Below are 19,996 nucleotides of genomic sequence, written 5' to 3' on the forward strand. Positions count from 1 at the left end.
ACAATCCAGGATCAGCTTAGAAGTATTATGGACCCCAAGGCCGCGAGCTGGCAGAAACGTTACCCCGCCGGGCGAAATGCTTAGCGGTGTTTCGTCTGTCTTTACGTTCTGAGTTCAAATTCCGCCGAGGTCGACTTTACCTTTCATCATCGATAAATTAAGTACCAGTTACGTACTGGGCTCTATTTAATCGACTTAATCCCTTTGTCTGTCCTTGTTTGTCCCCTCGGCATTCTCAAAGTCTGGGGGGTAAAACCCTGTAGTTATGCCCTCCACTAGACAGTTTGAGCACCTCTTTGCTCAAATTGCTGAGCAATACACATTTTAAATACACATATACATGACATACTTTTTTTTTAAACAAACATTTTTTAACTAATACAAGATTTCACATAAGATCAATGAAGAACACAAACGTACTGAAACAGTGACTAAACTTGTTATTTTGTTGGGATTAATCCACCTTTAAAGTGAAAAAAACAAAACCGGCGTATACAACAGGTATGTAAAATATTTTGTGTACTTTTTCTGTTTATTCTTAATCTTCGTGTTTTTGCAAGATTGAAAAAAATGTTTCGGAAAGCTAACATTTAAAAATTCTTCGGGAAGCGACACTGTGATAGTTTCTATATTTAACCGTGCGTGTATATTCCTATTTTTGCTCCTGTTCTCTTCTACTTCTCTACTAGAAACGTTTACTTTGGAATTTACTTCTCTTGAGAAAAAAAAAATCGTGTGCAAGTTATTTGTAACGAAAGTTTTCTTATGACGGCTTCTCTTCACTGTCTAGAAATCTACGGATGCACATACGCACATAACAGAGAAAAATGAAACAAATATGGACGACTTGCTCCGAAACACCACCGAGAGGGGAACGCTTCTCAAAAATAACCTGCAGTTGTTTCCTTCAAAATTCCTACATGCACGATATGTACATACATCAAGGTATATTTGTAGAAAATTTCACGAAAAAATATTAATTTTCCTGGAAGTTAAGAGGAATTTAAGTGGACTCCGTTGGAATTTCCGACAATTGTCCCCCACCCCCATTCCAAAAAACTTTCACCGGAAAATTTCATTAAAAAAAATTCATTTTTCTGAAAGTTATGACCTCTCAAAGTCTGGGGGGGGGGTAAAACCCTGTAGTTATGCCTGTCCCCTCTATGTTTAGCCCCTTGTGGGCAATAAAGAAATAAAAAGTATTATGGACCCTCGGACAAATTGGGTTCTATAGTATTTATTAACAGCAAGTCAGAATTGACCCCGTGACCCGAGAGATCCCCGGGCAACTGCCCAGCGTACCCATGCCCTAGGACGGCGGTGATGCAATACGTCTTTCTTTTTTAAATATGTTAAGTTGTTCTTGTATTGTAGTTTGACTGCTATTTCTAACAGGCCTATTGATCTGTTTGAGGCTCTGTCAAGGGAGATAACTTGTGTATACTTGTTAATTAATCGGAATTGAAAGGAAAATGTCAAGAAATAACCCTTCGTTGATGATTTATTATTTTATATTCTCATACAGTTTATTTTCTTCAGTATTCTAACAATAAGAGAGAGAAGAAGAAGAAGAAAAACCCACTACGACTCATTACATTTTGCGTTCGTTTTCCAATTCTCAGTCGAAGTTATTTTAATTGGTTTTAATTAACTGACAAAACTTTTAGAAATGGTTTTATAAATGATGCGTCGTCAGTTTCACTTCTTCAAATTCTCAGTTTCTGTTTCTCTGCAACAAATCGATATATTCCAGTGCTTCTTCTTTCCTAACCCAAACGATATCAACAGCTACTGTAAAAGACTGATCAGGTAATGTCTCAAGACTTCTTTAATATTACATCTACTCATAATTCCTTGATTAGCAGAATTTTGGAACTGTTGGCCTTTAAATTCTGCGACACTTCATAGAAAAGAAAAACGGTGGTTCTCTCACTCCCTTTTCATCATTATTATTCTTGGTGATTCGTACAACAGAAATTATGATTCTGGAAATAATTTCCCTCCAAAATTTCAACTTTTACGTTTTTTCCCTCCACATTCGTTTCTTCTTTTCGTCCCACCGACTTTCTTTCTTCAAAACTTTCAGTAGAATTGTCGTCTTTTTATGAAATTTTATATAAATACTTCTTAGATGGTGTAGATTACGATTAAAACGGAATTTAATATGAAAAAATATATTTATAATTCGGTGGATGTGTACACATATATAGCGTCGCATGTCTTCGATATTTCAAGTTTCATTTTGCATATATATTAATATGGGTGGCTAATCAGCCTTCAGGTTGTGTGTGTATGTATATATATATATATATTTAGTCCCTCGAAGCGTGAGGCATTAATACACAGTTAATGCCCTTTATATATATAAGTATTTATATTAATGATGAAATGATAAATTTTTTTTCATTACGAAAATTTTTAGTTATTTTTTCATTTTGAGGTTTTTTCACGCTGACTACTTGATAAATTCTTATAAAGAATTTATCCTATATTATATTATATTATATATATATTTATATATATATATATATATATATAGATAGAGAGAGAGAGAGAGGCCATATGCCCACAGGTTTTGGGGTCTGATGATAACGTTGTTCTTGTGGAGGCGCAATGGCCCAGCGGTTAGGGAAGCGGACTCGCGGTCATAGGATCGCGGTTTCGATTCCCAGACCGGGCGTTGTGAGCGTTTATTGAGCGAAAACACCTAAAGCTCCACGAGGCTCTGGCAGGGGATGGTGGCGAACCCTGCTGTACTCTTTCACCACAACTTTCTCTCACTCTTTCTTCCTGTTTCTGTTGTATCACGCTGAATCTCCCCGAGAATTACGTTAAGGGTACACGTGTCTGTGGAGTGCTCAGCCACTTGCACGTTAATTTCACGAGCAGGCTGTTCCGTTGATCGGATCAACTGGAACCCTCGACGTCGTAAGCGACGGAGTGCCAACAACATAACAGCTGGGTAAGTAAAATATGGACCTAGGAACTCTTTGTGTTCAATAAAACAGTGGCTCACAATATGTTTGCAGACATTAAAACAGGGTGCAGTTCTTGGACCCATCAGGGCCCTTTGCTCCATCCAACCCATTCCAGCATAGAACATTGTTTTTTCTTTGCAGCTATCAATGAAGCGTCTTTGCCAATATTCCAGCAGCAGCAGCTCTGATACACACTCAGATTCTGAAGAAAATATCAAGGAACCAAAAGAAAAGCGTCGGTTTAACTTCTTTGCTTTAAATGATGATGATGATGATGAAGGAAACAAGAGTGAAGGGGGAAAAAAGGGTGAGGGAGAAACTAGTTCAGCTGCTGACACAACGAATTTATGGTATAAATGTCCTCAAAAAACTGTGTCTGATTTTGTTGTAAATCATGACGGAAGCAGCATCTCCTTACCATCTGTGGATTTCTGGGAAAGTATTTCCGAAGAAGAAATCGCAAATCCAGGAAAGTTGAAAGAACATTTTCTTCAAAATGTTACTGATTCTAAAACTTTAATTACACCGTTTAATGAAGAAGAAGAAGTAACTGCTCCTGAACAAGGAACTTCGGTGTCTAGTAAAGTGTTAGTTCCTGGTTTAAAGGAATCCTCTTGTGTTAAGGCTTATACTAGCAAGAAGCAAATACTTCATAACAACGAGAGTCATGGAACAACGTCCGAAAGTTTGCCTGGAATTAATTCAATGCAAACAAAACGGAAAATTTATTTTGTTCACGGTAAAATTGGTCCGTACCAGTCAAAAGCCTTCCCTGGCCCAAATCAAATAGCGAAGAAGAAAGAGACTACGATACAAGCTCATGTGGGAAGCATTAACCGTATTCGGTGGTGTGTCGCCCAGTACAGTCATCTGCTGCTATCGGTGGCAGATGACTCTCTAGTTAAAATATGGAACATTTGGTCACTGTTGGAACCGTGTGTCCAAACATTCACACATCATTCTAGTTGTGTTAAAGATGCAGAATGGAGTCGCTGTGGACGTCATGTGCTCACATGTGGTTACGATCGGAAAGCTGTTGTTACTGATGTAGAGACAGGTGAGTTAGTAATTTTATTTTACTGGTTTAGAGACACAGCTGTGTGCTTAAGGAATTTGCTTCCCAACCACATTGGCCTGTCTCGTGTGTATTTGACCCTTTTACTGCAGGGATCACATTCATCCACTCAAAATTTCCTTACCCTTAACTGCAGAAAGCAGTCTTATACACCATTCTATCTTTGTTGAGGAATGTCATGTTTGAAACCATTTTTCATTGAGATATGTCAATTTTATTGATGCAATGTGGACTTGCAGAAAATACCAATTCTATTTTTGGCAGACGTTTAACATCGTTACTGGAATAACCATGAAATTTAATTTCACAGTTAAAGGGTTAAAATTAGTTAATTATAATACATGCCAACAAGGAAAACGGATGCTTAATGATGATGATGAGAGAATAAGGAATGTCATTAGTGTAATTATTCTCATAATTGTTGCTATCATTGCTTAACCCCTTTACTGCTGAAATCAGATATATATCTATTCAAAATTTAATAATTCTTAGCTACGGAAAGCAGTTTTATATCCCATTCTATCTTTTGTTAAGGAATGGTTATGTTTGGAACTATAATTCATTGAGATATGTCGAGTTTATTGAGGCAGAAAATACCAATTCTATTTTTGGGTAGATATTTAGCATCTTTGCTTGAATGACCATGAAATTTAAATTTTGCAGTGAAAGGGTTGAGACATTTACTGTGCCCAAAACGAAACTCTTGCAGAAAGCCTAATTAATGCTACCATCTTCATGTACAGGATCTGCTCTACAAATCCTTTCCCACCATGAGATGGTGTCATGTGCACGCTACCACCCAGTCAATGCCAACCTGGTGTTGACTGGCACCAAGAATGTCATTTACTCCTGGGACCTCAGAACTGCCCAAGAACCAGTGAGACAGTACAACTACAAAGACAGCCTTGGAACTGTAAGTTAGTAGACCTTATCACAAACCTCATTATTATAATCACAACTGCACAATTATGATCTTTGCTGTCCCATAGTTTCATCTCTTTTCTATTTTAGTGTGAATGGGACGGGAAGCTTCGTGTGATATTAAGCTCTGCTTGTCACTTTGTGCTGGGAAGGATGTCTTATCATCAGAACAATTCATAACCTAACCCTAACCCTAACCCTCTTTCCTGATATTTGATTTGGATGCACAGAGAGGTTTGTGCAGAACAGAACTGAAGAATAGATAAGAATATCATTCCGTCTTCTTATTTATCATTATCATTATAATGTCCACTGTTCTGTGCTTGCATGGGCCAGACGAAATTCATGGCGGTAGATTTTCTACGGTCGGATGCCCTTTTTTAACACTGACTATACCAGCTTAAAATGAAGTCACCCAGTAACTTGCAAGGCAAAAAAAAAATAAGCCCCCTTCAGCTAAGTGGGAGTGTAGTAAAGGCATGGGGGTGGTTTTATGCTAGCTGTTGAATGGCTGAAATATGATAGAGGGGACAGGAATGGGTTCCTTGCTGTAGAGGAGATACATAGCTACTCCACATTATATAAAGATTAGTGGGAGTCGCTGGAGAGGGAGAGAAAGATGGTGATGACAAGATGCCAGTGTGTACCCTCAAGATACAGAAAGTAAACAGAAGAAAGGATAGGAACAGAGGGCTGAGAAGGGGACGAAATCACAAATTAATTTTTCATAAAGGGTACCCTTTGAATGTTGGGCCTCAAGTGACAAGTGGTCAAGACCTTTGGCAATACACCATGCTTGAGAAGATCCATCAAGCCAAGTGGGATCATAGTTGTGGTTGATGCTAGTGTTACGTAACTGGCACCTGTGCTGGTACTACGTAAAATGCACCCGCTATGCTCTTGGAGTGGTTGGTGTTAGGAAGGGCATGAAACCATAGAAACCATGCCAAACCAGATTGGAAGCTGGTGCAGCTCTCCAGCTTACCAGTTCCAGTCAAACTGTCCAACCCATGCCAGCATGGAAAACAGACATTAAATGATGAGGAGGAGACTTTATTAATGAATAATTATGGTTGCTGCACTAATTACTTGTATTTGTTTGTATTGATCTTGTACTGTTTTTATTGCCTTCTAATCTTTTTTACCATTTTCTTCACATTGCTGCTGTTCCATCCTAGATACAAGACATTGTCTTCTCACGTGATGGAGAGACATTCTTTAGCTGCTGTGATATCATCAGTCAAGATTCAGCCGACCGAAATATTATGGCATGGCATTGTCAGACTGGAGTTGTTCTCTCAAACCAGATCTACCATGTACGTACTGCATTTTTTTTTTTAGATTAATTATGAATACAGAAATTAATAATCATTTTAAAAATTTCATTTATTTGTCTCTCTCTTCTTTACTCTGAGATTTATCCATGTTTCTCTCATGGTCAGTGCCATGTCATGTGTTCACATGTTGCACCGTACAGACATCTTGTCATCAAGACACCAACCACAAAGCAAGAAATGGTGTCATCATCATCATCATACGTCTGTTGTCGATGCTGGCATAGCTTGGACTAGACTGACATGTTGGAAGCCTGCACCAGGTTCCAGTCTGGATGCCCTTCCTAATGCCAACCACTCTGAGAGTGTAATGGGTGCCATGGAAAGCAGATGTTAAACAATGTTGATGTGTGTGTGTATATATATATATCATCATCATCATATATATATATATATATATAAAGAGATATAGATAGATATGTATATGTATGTGCGAGATTGTGTACATTTGCGTAGCCTTGTTCTGACATCCTGTAATTGTATATGAATGTTATTCATTTCCAATATTCAACAAAAACATGTCTGGTCTTGGGTAATATTTCCTTGTTTGGAAACAGGTTTGGGTTAGTGACAGGAAGGGCATCAGGCCCTAGCATGATCTGCCTCATTAAACTCCATCCAACCCCTGCAAGCATGGGAAAGTGGACCTTAAATGTTGATGATGATGTAATTTCATAACCTAAACCGATACAAATGACATTTCTTACTTGTTATTTCATTACATTTGATGTTTCGATTTGCAGGAGAAATATATATGTGCCCGACTTTGCCAACACCCCAGGGAGAATACATTCCTTGCCCAGAGTCAAGGCGGTTATATCGCCTTGTTTTCAGCGAAATCCCCTTTCAAGATGGATAAATCCAAGAGATTTGAGAAACATAAGGTTCGTTTCTTTCTCATCTTAACAAGATTTCTGTGTACAGTCTGTGTTCGTGTGTGTGTGTAAGACTGGAGCCTGCTGCAGCTCTCCATCTTACCAGTTCCAGCCAAGGCTGAAATTTTTTTTTGGGGGGGGGGGGCAGTCGATTAGCTCAATTCCAGTATTTGACTGGTACTTAATTTATTGACCCCGAAAGGATGAGAGGCAAAGTCAACCTTGGTGGAATTTGATCTCAGAACGTAAAGACAGCCGAAATACCACTAAGCATTTTGCTCGGCATGCTAATGAGTCTGTCAGCTCACCCCCTTAAACCTGTTAATTTTATTCAATATATTCCCCCCTCAGATTCGCATGGTCAACTAAAGTGATGCAGAGAGGCAGGTTGCATTCTTTCGCCCATTCTCTAAACTGTGGTTGAGTGAAAACGTGACCCATCGAACTGTAGCACTTATGGAGACCTGCTTGCTCGCTCACCCGTTGGTCATTGGAATATTTCAATAGTCTGGTGACTGTGACCTTTGTAAACAGCTCACAGAGATACGACAAAAGGGTTGAGGGCAAGTATTTTTGTAGCCCTTCTTCATTGCACAGATATTATAGAAATATCATAGAATTTTTTCTTTCTTTTGCAGTTGTTGGGTTACAAGATTGGTTTTGACATATCCTTTGATGGTCGGTATGTAAGTAGTGGCAGTTCAGATGGTAAGGTTTATACTTACCACTTTTATAATGGTTTAATGATGCAGTGTCTTGAGACTGGATTCTCTGTAACCATAGACGTTGCTTACCATCCCGTTTTGCCCAGCACCCTGGCATGTTGCAGTCTGGACGGTGAGATACAAATTTGGCACTGAGCAGGACAAACCCTTGCATCTTCGTCTTCTTTTATCTGATACTTGTTTCAGTCACTGGACTGTGGCCAGGCTGGAGTATCACTTTGAAGGATCTAGTCCAGGAACAGACAACCTTTTTTTTTCAAGAAGCAGGCCACATCCAACCATAGGAAATTTGTCTCAACAAATTTCATCTGACCCAGGCAAACATGGAAAAATCTGCAAAAACAGTCACAGAAGTCTGGTGCAAGTTCCTGTCGCACCCATGCCAGCATTGGTGAGGATGTTATCTCCTGGTTTAAAGATCTCGAAAATGCAAATGTTCATTTTTAGAAACACATTGTAAGGCAGGTGTGAGGGGCTTAACCCAGCTTGTTTGAACATAAAACCAGTTAAATATTTCAGCTGGATATGGCCGAGTTCAATGCTAATAGGTTAAAAGCTGATGATGGATGGTGATACCATTTACCAATATAATGGCTCTGCTGAAGTAGAGCGCTTTGAAACCGAGCACAGGAGACTGCATGAAAAGAAATTATGTCGTCCTAAACTTCACCAAAGATATTCTTCAGAGTCACTTTCAGTAGCCACAGTGCTACATGTTCTGCCTGTCTCGCATTGGCCATGTCACCCATGTCCACTCCCATGGGAAACTTGGATCGACGTTTGATGGGCTGTCAAAAGCAAAAGAAATAGCTCCAAACACATGGATCAATTCCAACCAAGGATCAACAAGTTTTTTTTTTTTTTTAATTATTTCAGACAATACAAAAGAGGAGATGGAGGAGAAAGAGCAGAAAAAATGATATGAATTTACAAGTTCAAAAGTCATTTGATAGTTTATATACATAGGAGACAATCCTTTATCTGAGAAGTGTAAAATTCCCAATATCAGTATAGTCCAGTAAATTGTGGTTCTCAATTTCTTCCTGAAAACGAGAGAAACAAAAGAAGGAATTAGTAATTTGGTATTGACAAGGATTGCTGTACAGATTAACTGATAATATGCTTAGGTTTAAACCTAATCAAGGTCATCATTCCTAATCTAGGAGACCTACAAAAAAGCTTTCCAGCCATGCCAACCACTTCAGTTTTTTTTTGTGGTTTGTTTAAAGTTAGGATATCTTCTGGAGTGACATTATCTAAATGTATCTGTCCTTCCTTGAAGATTGATTTGAGGGGGGATTTTGACTTATTTCCAGCATGTGGAGCAACCATTTCGAATGCTGTTGGTGGCAGTGGTGGTCCTGATGCTGTAACTGATGTGCTTTTAATGGTTTATCATGAGTAATGACAATATATTCATGATTGATGATGGTGGTGGCTTTGGAATGGAGATAACGAAGGAAGGTTAAGGGGTAAAAATGAGGACATGTGGCCGAGAAGTGGAAAAAATGCGAAAGAAAGGAGCAAGTTTTATAGGAGAGGAAGAGTAACATTAAAAGGAAGAAAAGACCTTTTTGTCTATTCTATTTGTTATTAGACTCCGGCCATGCTGGAGCACTGCCTCAAAGACTGAATTAACCCAGAACTTATACTATCAGTCTCTTTTGCTGACCTGCTAGGTTACAGGGACATAAGCACACATATACGATGGGCTTCTTTTAGTTTCCATCAACCAAATCCACACATAAGGTTTTGGTAAGCCTGAGGCTTATAGTATGAGACACTTGGCCAAGGTGCCATGCAGTAGGACTGAACCTGGAACCTTGTGATTGGGAGCAAGCTTCTTACCACAAGTCACACTTATGCCTATTTGCTGTATTTAATAAATTCACAAAAGCAGTGACTAATGCTACACTGTTTTTATAGTATGGCAAATGCAGCTTTTGGCTGGACAACGGTCATTTACTGAGTGCCTGCCAGACAGACCTTGACCAATCAGGTGTATGATGCTTTGGGAAAAGTAAAATTATTTTTCCGTAATTGTTAGGAAGAGCATTGAGATGTAGAAACCATGTCAAGTCAGACTGGGGTCTGGTGCAGCCCCTCAGCTTACCAGCCCTGGTCAAACCGTCCAACCCATGCCAGCATGGACAACGGAAGTTAAGGATGGTGAATTGCATTTACATATTCAGGGTGCGGTCTTCCATGTCACAAAATACGGTGCCCCACAGAGAACACTTAAATACCATTTCCTCAGAAGCAATAAAATATGAAGGATTCAATTGGAGCAGAGACTACAAAGGTTTTTAACTTGGGGGTTGAAGACCAGCAAATTTGATAGGGATGGTGGGGATGTCTTAAAGTGGACCCACTGACCCTAATACTTGATGGTACTTAATCTTATCAAACCCCTAAAACAGGATGAAAGACCAAATTCATTTTGGTGGGATTTGAATTTGGAATGTAAAGAGTCACAACAAATTCTGTAATTCATTTTATTCCAACACTTGAACCATTCTGCCAAATTGCCGACCCTGATAAAGAAACAGTTATGCCCATTTAGTCCCTTATTTAGTGTCTACTGCAATGTTGTACAAGAAACACAACAGATGTAACTATAAAACGGTTTCATTATCTAATAAATTGAATATATTTAAAAAAACTTCAGAAACAGCTCAAGAGCTACGGTTGGAATTCTGTTTGCCACTTTGGAATCCTCCGCATAGCAGGTTTTACTGAATTTGCTTCGCGGGAAGAGCTATTCTAGAGCACGTTCTGCCTCGTCTTCGAAACGCCTAGTTTAGAATAGAGGCAGCTGATGAAAGAAAAGTTCCATATGTGGTTTGTTTTCCTATGTATTCATTCTGTTGTCTGTAAAAAAGTTTGTTTTTTGTGCTTTGTTTATGTTCCCGTTCCTTTTTTTTGTCCACATTTTTTTGACGTCCTGTACCTGGATATGCATCTATATATACATGTAGATGTAGGTATGTACATATATGTATGTATATATGCATATGCTCACATATTTGTATTATATATATATATATATATATATATATATGCGAGTGTGTGTATGTATGTGCTTATATAGATATATGTATATATATATATGTGTGTGTATACATATATGTATGTGTTATATATATGTGTATGCATGCATGTATATATGTGTGTATATACAATTTGAATGTATATCAGTATGTTATGTAAATATCTGTGTATGTATACGCCTATATATAGGTGTATACAGATATCTGTCCACATTGTAAGATGACTCGGTCAAACACGTAATACAATCAGTCTGGCCTCCAATTACAAAATCAGTGAAATTGAATCGTCATCATCATCATCATCATCATCATTACTATTAAGGTGGTAAGCTGGCAGAATCGTTAGCACGCCGGGCAAACGCTTAGCAGTAATTTGACTGTCTTTATGTTCCGAGTTCAAATTCCACCAAGGGTGACTTTGCCTTTCATCCTGTCAGCTTCGTTAAATAATCACCATTCTTCAACATCCAATGTCCACACTAGAATGGGCTAAAATACGTACCATTCGAGCGCTGGGCTTGATACAATCACCTAGTCCCTTCTGCTAAAATTTCGGGCCTTGTGTCTACGGTAGAAAGAATTATTATCATTATTTTTATTATTACTATTTGATATTTATTTTATTAAAGGCAGCGAGATAGCAGAAGTGTTAGCACATTGGATGAAATGCTTAGCAAAATTTTGCCTGTTGCTACATTCCGAGTTCAAATCCCACTGAATTCAAATTACCTTTCATTCTTTTGGGGGGGGGGGGGATAAATTAAGTACCAGTGAAACACTGGGGCCGATATAATCGACTCAACCCCTCCCCACAAAGTCGCTGCCCTTGTGGCAAAATTTGAAACCCTTATTATTATTATTTAAGTACTGGTTGAACAGTGGGGTCAATGTAATCGACTTAAGCCCACCCCAAAAATTTAAGGTCTTGTGCCAGTAGTAGAAAAGATAATTATTATTATTTTGAAGGTGGAGCAGGCAGAATCGTTAGCATGCCAGACAAAATACTTAGTGGTATTTCACCTGTCACAACATTGTGAGTTCAAATCCCACTGAGGTCGACTTTGATCCATTCAGGGTCGATATATTAAGTACCAGTAAAACACTGGGGGTCGATGCAATCGATTATCCCCCTCCCCCCAAATTTCAGGCCTTGTGCCTATAGTAGAAAGGATTATTATTATTATTATTTTATTATCATTATTGGTTCATTACTATCTTAAATAATTATTCTGTTATTATTACTGTTATATTAATATCATTTTTTTTTTTACTCTTTTCCAATGTCCAATTTCTGTGCCAGCATGGGCTGGATGGTTTGTCAGGGCCTCATTAGGTTAGAGAACTCCCTTGTGCCCCTATGTCCGCTTTGACATAGTTTCTGTGGCTGGATGTCAGAGTTTATTGGTTGCATTTTTTTTGTTTTTGTTTCATGGCCCTGGCACATGGCAAGATGACCATGCAAGACCCAAAAGATCCCTTTCAACTGAGTGGCGGATACAGTAGAGAAGGAGGAGGAGGCAACTTTGTGTTAGGATATGAGAGATTAAAATTATGTAAGAAGGGACCAGAATAGGTGTTTTTATTGTCAAGGACCTACATGGTTACTCACATTACAGAAGAGAGGGTGGAAGTATCCGGGCTGCAGCTGGAAAAGAAGACAAAATAGCTATGAGGTATCAAACTGGACCCTCGAGGTAGAAGTTGATTAGAAGTGAACGGGGGGACAGAATGAGTTGCAAGAGGAACTGGTTAGAGATAAGGGAACGAGTGAAGAGTTAAGGGGAGTTAGGGAGGAGTTATGACTGATGATGATGATGATGGATTGCAGGTGGTTGTAGCGAATGATCGACAAGGGTGGAGGAGTGGTCGATGATAAATATGCATTGGACAGAGGTTGGGGAAGAGTAGGTAGTGACTGGCAGATTGGGTAGGATTGAGGAGTTGAACTTTTTCATTGTCAGCATGATTAATTAATAAAATCAATATAGTGGTAAAAGTTGCATTTCAGTTGTCCTTCAACATCTCCCTGTTAAGGGAGAAGACCCTACCTTTCATTGATTTACAGTTGATAAAATGTGAAATAGGACAAAGTACCAAGTATGTAAAGACAAGAAAATGTCAAAGACCATCAGCTTGTGCACAATGAAGTTTAGCTTTGGCACCAGCACTTGCCGGCCCTGCTTGTGTAGAAAGGATTTACTCTCCCTAACAGTTACAATGGCAAGGGTTCCTGTTGATCTGATTTAATGGAAGAGCCTGCCTGTGAAATTAACATGCAAGTGGCTGAGTACTCTACAGACATGCAAATCCTTTAACGTGGTTCTCAGGAAGATCCAGCATGACACAGAATGTGACAAAGCTGACCCCCTTTGAATTACTGGTACAATTCATTTTTGCCAGCTGAGTGGACTGGAGCAATAAAGTGAAAAATAAAGCGTCTTGCTCAAGGCCACAAAGTATCACTGGGAATTGAACTCACGACCTTCCGATCGTGAGCCGAATGCCCTAACCACTAATCAGTGCACCTTTACTAGGAAGAGTAATAAAATTAAATATGGCGCATAGAAGATGGTGAAGAGAGAAAGCTTACCACTTGATATCCCATCATTGTGTTGAAAATCTGTTGGGCACTTCCTGAAAAAACAGAAAAAAATAAATAAATAAACTAAGATGCAAACCTTTAACAAGATACTTTAGATTCCTAATTAGTAAAAGAGATAATTATCTTTCATTAACTTTTATGTAAAATCAATTTTTTTCTTTATGTAAAAATTTCAAATTTTGACATGCCTGTGTTCAGTAATAATGATGATGGTGCTTCGTGCTGCAAGGGCTGTGAAAAAATTACATTCTCTGTTGCACTTTTGACCCTGGTAAATCATCATCATCATCATTCAATATTGGCATGGGTTGGATGGTTCCACCAGAACTGCTAAGTTGGAAAAATGCAATTATTTCAGCTGTTTGCTTTGGTATGGTTTCTACAGCTGGATATGCTTCCCAACGCCAACCATTTTTCAGTGTGTACTGGGTGCTTTTTATACGGCACCAGTAGCAGAAAAGTCACCAAATAACTTTTAAACTTTCAAGAATATTCCTCCCACCTCATCAGGGGTGGGGGAACAAAAATTGAAAAGAGCCGTGTGCAGTCATCCGTAACAAAATAACCAATCTTCGTTATTTTCCATTTTGATTACAAAATATGCTCATTTATAACCATTATGTGATGTCAAGACAAGGAGACGCACACAAGCTTTTTTCAGTTTTTTTTTATCTGCCAAAAAATACTTGCTCAAGGTGCTGTGCAGTGGGACTGAACCAGGAAACATGATCGGGAAGCAACCTTTTCTCATTATACACCTGTAATTACTCCTATCTCCAAATCAGACCAATTTGGTTAATTTGAACCTAAGACATAATAAACTGGCTGTCCATTTATTCCAACTTTCTTGTGTGTGAAGTAGGGGGTGAAGATGAAGGAATGGAATATCTAAGTATTTGTCCAAGCCAAGGTAAAAAAAAGATCTTTGTTGTAAATTTTGCAACAAGAATACGTACCATCTTCTGTTTTAAGTTGTGGAATTTCTGCAAAACAGGAAAGAAAAAAAATATAATTAAAATAAAGAAAAACAGAAAAGAAAAAAAAGCAATACATATAATAATTTTATGATTTGAGAAACTTTGATTTCAGAAATTCTAATTCGCGAAACTCGACAGACCTTCTCTCCTTCCCACTCTGGTCATTCAGAAACTTCTGCTGCATAAAATAAAAATTTAGTATCTTTTATCTTTTACTGGTTTCAGCCATTAGACTGTGGCCATGCTGGAGCACTGCTTTGAAAGAATTTAGTCAGATTGACCCCAGTACTCTGTTGGTCTCTTTTGCCAAACTGTTAGGTTATGGGGATGTGAACACACCAACACCGGTTGTCAAGCAGGGATTCTTTCAGTTTCCATCTACAAAACCCACTCACAAGGCTTCGGTTGAATGACATGTACTGCTATAGTCAGACTGGTGACCAGAGGAGTTAGGTAATGCCTCAGTTCAGGGAACAAAACCATTATTTCAAGACTGCGAGTACAACACCCTAATCATTAAGCCGGGTGCCCTCGCAATGCAGTATTCATTCCTATTGCATGGCACCATAGGCAAGTAAATGAATATGGCAGATGAAAACTGTATGGAAGCCCTTCAATAAATCCCCCACTGTCAAGAACATAGCCAATATTACATTAGAGAGAGAAATTAAATTCCCAGATATACAGTGTACATGCATGTAGCCAGCTAGCAAGACTATATTCAAATGCACAGATTAACTGGCAAGTGAAGGGATCAACAGAAATCCAAAATCAAATTCTTACCGTATGTTCTGTAGCAAACGCCGCCACTTTGTTGATCTGAAGTAACAAAAACAAAAAGTTAAATTAGAAATTAGAGAGTTAATTAGAGTCTAGTCAGGTTCCACGTAAAACAGGTAAAATATTTGGGCTAAATATGGCCTGTTCAAATGCTAAAGGGTTACGGTGGTCAACTGGCGGAATCACCAGTATGTTATACATAGCAACATTTCATCCATCTTTTTTATTCAAATTTGGTTGTTAAAAGTCAACCTTACATTTCAACCTTTCAGGGTCAAAGAAATAAGGACCAGCTGAGACACTTCTCTGTTGTTTTTAGTCATTAGACTGAGACCATGCTGGAGCATTACCTTGAAGGTTTTCTAGATGAATAAATAAACCCCAGTATTCTTTATTTGTTTTTTAAAGCTTGGTCTCTCCATTGATCTCATTTGCTGAACTGCTAATTTATAGGATGTAAATCCAACAATAGTGGTCAAGCACTGGAGGGACAGACAGACAGACACACACACACAGAGGCTTTTGAGTTCTATTAATCCTTCATGTACCGAGTCCACACACACACATGATGGGCTTCTTTCAGTTTCCGTCTACCAAATCTGCTCACAAAGTTTTTGGTCAGCCTGAAACTGTAGTAGAAGACACTTGCCCAAGATGCCAGACAGTCAGAATGACCCTGGAACCATGGGGTTGGGCAGCAAACTTCATACAACACAGACATACCATCCATCAAGTATCATATTGAATTTACAGAGAAGTAAACAAAAGGCCAGCAGGGAATTTACCATGAAATTGTGATACAAGATGACATTCTTCATCGCTTGATGTGAAACTTTCTCTTTTTGGTGAACTCATGTCACTGGACTCTGAAAAACTCTAATATAAAAAAAAAATTAAAAAAAGAAATAGGATAAGATTAATGGATTCTGTTGAAATTTTGAAGAATTCTAATTGATTACCTAATAACATGTTCGAAAATATAAGGACACAGATTGTGTCGTATAGCCAGCTGGAGACAATGTTTCCTGGGGCTAAATTACAGCAACATTCGTCCTAAACCAGGACTTCCCCGTTATGTTGGCAAATAATCTTTACTCTACAACATTAGTAATATTACTAATACAATCATGCAGGACATAAACTATTATAACCCAACCAGTTTTCTTAAAAGTTAATGATTGCAACTCTGTCATCGAAACGATTCAACTGGTTAATTTATATTGCTTGGGACAACCTTGAAGTTAATTGTCTCCTCTATCTATTGTGTGTGTGAATGTATGCATATATAATGTGTATTTGTTTGTATATGCATATGTATATATATGTCTGTGAACACCTTTGAATGCAGTGTATGCCAGAAGGTTTGCAAATCCAACGGAGGCCTCAAAAGACATTTTAAGATCCACAAAGATCAGAACTTGACTGCAGCTCTTGATGGCCCAGATCGGATATGCAGTCTATGTGGGTGTCTTTTCAGAACATTGTCTGGTTTAAAAAGCCACATCAGACGCCATGATGGTGCTAAGGTTTAAGGTACAGGAGGGTGTCAAACTCTGTATGACTTCACCTTTCGAGGTCGATGTAATCGACTCATCCTCTCCCCCAAAATGGCTGCCCTTGGTGACAAAATTTTAAACCATTTTTATTATTATTAAGGTGACAAACTGGCAGAATCATTAACAGACAAAATGCTTAGTGGTATTTCTTCCGATTCTTTACATTTGAAGTTCTAATTCTGTCAAGGTCAAACGTCATTCATCCTTTTAAGGATGATAAAATAAGTATCGGTTAAATACTGGGCTGATGCAATCGACCAGCACGTTCCTCTTAATTTCAGGTTTTATACTCATTTGGAGAGAAAGGATTATTAATAATGGGAGCTGACAGGATCGTTAGCATGCCAGACATTAATGACATTTTGTCTGCCTTTGTCTTTGAAGTCTCAAGTTCAAATCCTGCTGAAGTAAACTTTTCCTTTCGTCCATTAGGGGTCACTGAAATAAGTACCAGTTGCGTACTGGGGTCGATGTAATCGACTTGCCCCCTCCCTTAAAATTTCAGGCTTTCTGCCTATAGCAGGAAAGATTATTTATTGTCCCTATAACAAGTTCATATTCATGTGAGGAATATAATTGGATGGACATGGCTGGAGTGTCTTTGATCATCGGTTTTTTTTTCTCAATCAGGAACTGACTGGTTGACCAAAATACATCAATGCTTACCTTTAAAGAATCTTCATCAGAATGTTCTTGGTGTTTGGAGCGTTTTCGTTTGTCTACAATAAACAAAAGACAGACTTTTGTACATTGTATAAATTTAATTATGCAAATATAAATTTGACTGACAATTATTGCTGGAAGTACTCGGAATGCACCAATTGTCTTTTGTCAGTTAATCCATTAATCCACTTCAAAGGCCATATATGACCCAAATATTCTTCAAACCAGCCAGATCTGGCTTCTCACACCTACCCAACAATGCCATTCTAAAAATAATCTTGAAGCTACGAGATAAAGTAACATGAATAAATAATTATCCTATCTGACAGAACAATCTGTCAAATATCAATGGATTTGGAATGACCTGTACTGCTATATAGTCAGACTGGTGACCAGTGTTGTTAGGCAGGTGGTAAGGGTGTCTTCATGGAGCTAATGTTTTGCCATTTTTGTCATCACAGTTTGAACTGGTGCACACAGACTGCTTGCTGTGAAAGCATATTATTTCGTTTGTCCTTCAGATGACCAGTTTATCAGCTTCATTCTTTGTGGGCTTCAGCTTATTGAGCCAATTTTGGCATGAAACCTGCAGCTAAGGTGGTGTTACATAATAGCAAAGTCAGGGCCTGATCTGTCAAGAACACATACACAACACTTCTTTTTCAAGTTTCTGTCAACCAAACCTCAAACCAACTGATAGGGGTTTGGTTAGCTCAGGCCCCTACAGCAGAAGGTGCCTAAATCTATATTCTATTATCAAGACTGCAAAATTGTTTTAGCAACACCATATAGAAAAATTAATAATATTGAAGCATGGGAAGTTTTTAACCAAAATGTATTCTACTGGGTTGGTGCATAATTATTGCAGCTTTTTTTGTCAACAAATTATATTCAACAAAAAGAAAAACAATATTTAACAAAAATATCTTTAAATGACGGTCTGACCGTCTGCCAAGCAAATGGGAAGCAGTAATTGGAGTGGACGGTGAACATGCTCCGGAATAATCATTTAAAGATATTTTTGTTACATGTTATTGTTTTTGTTGAATAAAATTCGTTGAAAAAAAGCCGCAATAATTACGCCCCAGCCTAATACATTAAAAATGTAGAAAATGTTAGGTGCTGTTTTCCATCAACAGGGTTTGAAGAGTTTTTACATTTCTAACAATACTCACGCTCGTCTTTAAATTGGTAAACTTTGAAAGCATTTAAACCACTTTTTCTACTGTCTTTTTTCAGTTCTTCGCAATCGGGTAAACTGTTTAGCGCACATCGAAAAGTGGCTTTGTAGCGTTTTGTGTTTGGGTTTCCTAGTGTTTGGTTATATTTGCCTGAAAAGCAGATTTATATCAGATGTAAAAACATGTCCCCACAAAAGCTTTCATATCTAATATAATGTGTCGAGATAACATTTGACAGAGAGGGCTTCTTTTGTATGGTCAACCAGTGGTCTTCCATAAAGTAGCTGTTATTTAGCAGATTAGCATACTTTTCAAGATGGTGCCCCAGCATGGCCAGTCTAATGACTGAAACAAGTAAAAGTAAACTGGGTAACATGCTTAGCTGCATTTCTTCCAGTTTAAATGTTCCAAGTTCAAATTGTACTGAGGTCAACTTGGTGTTTTATCATTTCAGGGTCAACTAAACAAGTACCAGTTAAACACTGGGGGTCAATGTAATCCATCACTAAGGATTTTGTTCAGTCTACTAACAATTCGGCCAGCTTGCAGAATTATAATAATAATAATAATCCTTTCTGCTACAGGTACAAGGCCTGAAATTTGTGGGGAGGGGCACTAGTCGGTTAGATCAACCCAGGTTTTATTTGTACTTAATTTATAGATCCAGAAATGGTGCAAGGTGATGTCCACCTTGGCAGAATTTGAACTCGGGCTGTAGTAGCAGATGAAATATATCCTTAAGCATTTTGCCCAATATGCTAGCAATTCTGCCAGGTCGTTGCCGGAAGAGAAGAAATGCAATAATGTTGGTAGAAGAGTTAAAATGTCAGCCAATACACATCTCTCTCTCTCCATTTTCAGTTCTATTTTGGAATAATCTTGTTGAATACAAGAAACACACTGAGTTGATTCCACTAATTCCCCTTCAAACTTGCAAATTAATGTTAATCTTAAGATACCATTATCATCGTCGTCATCATCAAGTGAAGGCACATGGCTCAGTGGTTAGAGCATCGTGCTTATGATCGCGAGGTTGTGAGTTCGATTCCTGGACCGGGCTGTGTGTTGTGTTCTTGAGCAAGACACTTTATTTCAAGTTGTTCCTGTTCACTCATCTGTAGAAATGAGTTGCGACGTCGCTGGGGCCAAGCTGTATCGGCCCCTTTGCCTTTCCCCTGGATAACATCGGTGGCACAGAGAGGGGCAGCTGGCATGGATGGGCAACTGCTGGTCTTCCATAAAACAACCTTGCCCGGACTTGTGCCTGGGAGGGTAACTT

General features: G+C 38.5%; 2 protein-coding genes across 16 annotated transcripts in view; one reads left to right on the top strand and one right to left on the bottom strand.

Annotated features, from left to right (window-relative positions):
- LOC106882832 (WD repeat-containing protein 25) lies at positions 1-10,570 on the top strand. 4 transcript variants are annotated; one of them, XM_089341258.1, is made up of 7 exons: positions 50-501; positions 791-945; positions 3,120-4,035; positions 4,797-4,966; positions 6,153-6,290; positions 7,052-7,192; positions 7,822-10,570. In XM_089341258.1, exons 3-7 carry the CDS (start codon positions 3,126-3,128, stop codon positions 8,041-8,043), a joined length of 1,581 nt encoding a protein of 526 aa, XP_089197384.1. In that variant the 5' UTR covers positions 50-501; positions 791-945; positions 3,120-3,125; the 3' UTR covers positions 8,044-10,570. The 4 variants fall into 4 exon arrangements, with proteins under 4 accessions (XP_089197383.1, XP_089197384.1, XP_014789104.1 ...); XM_089341257.1 differs by lacking the exon at positions 791-945 and having other exon boundaries at positions 1-501; XM_014933618.3 differs by lacking the exons at positions 50-501; positions 791-945 and adding an exon at positions 1,441-1,809.
- LOC106882833 (interferon regulatory factor 1) overlaps positions 8,734-19,996 on the bottom strand; it is a 24,816-nt gene continuing 13,553 nt past the window's right edge. For 3 of the 12 annotated variants that reach the window (XM_014933621.3, XM_052976739.2, XM_052976746.2), the window contains exons 3-10: positions 18,712-18,867; positions 17,540-17,592; positions 16,103-16,193; positions 15,321-15,356; positions 14,517-14,543; positions 13,549-13,592; positions 12,568-12,603; positions 8,734-8,951 (exon numbers count right to left, since the gene is read on the bottom strand). In XM_014933621.3, the coding sequence (XP_014789107.1) occupies positions 8,886-8,951; positions 12,568-12,603; positions 13,549-13,592; positions 14,517-14,543; positions 15,321-15,356; positions 16,103-16,193; positions 17,540-17,592; positions 18,712-18,867 (509 nt within the window). In that variant the 3' untranslated portion in view covers positions 8,734-8,885. Of the gene's footprint in view, positions 8,952-11,460; positions 11,524-12,555; positions 12,604-13,548; positions 13,593-14,516; positions 14,544-15,320; positions 15,357-16,102; positions 16,194-17,539; positions 17,593-18,711; positions 18,868-19,996 lie in introns of all 12 variants that reach the window. The other 9 variants (XM_089341261.1, XM_089341260.1, XM_089341264.1 and 6 more) reach the window with 5 other exon arrangements.

This window comes from Octopus bimaculoides, chromosome 24 (assembly GCF_046866305.1).
Source record: "Octopus bimaculoides isolate indiv1 chromosome 24, ASM4686630v1, whole genome shotgun sequence".
Lineage (NCBI taxonomy): Eukaryota > Metazoa > Mollusca > Cephalopoda > Octopoda > Octopodidae > Octopus > Octopus bimaculoides.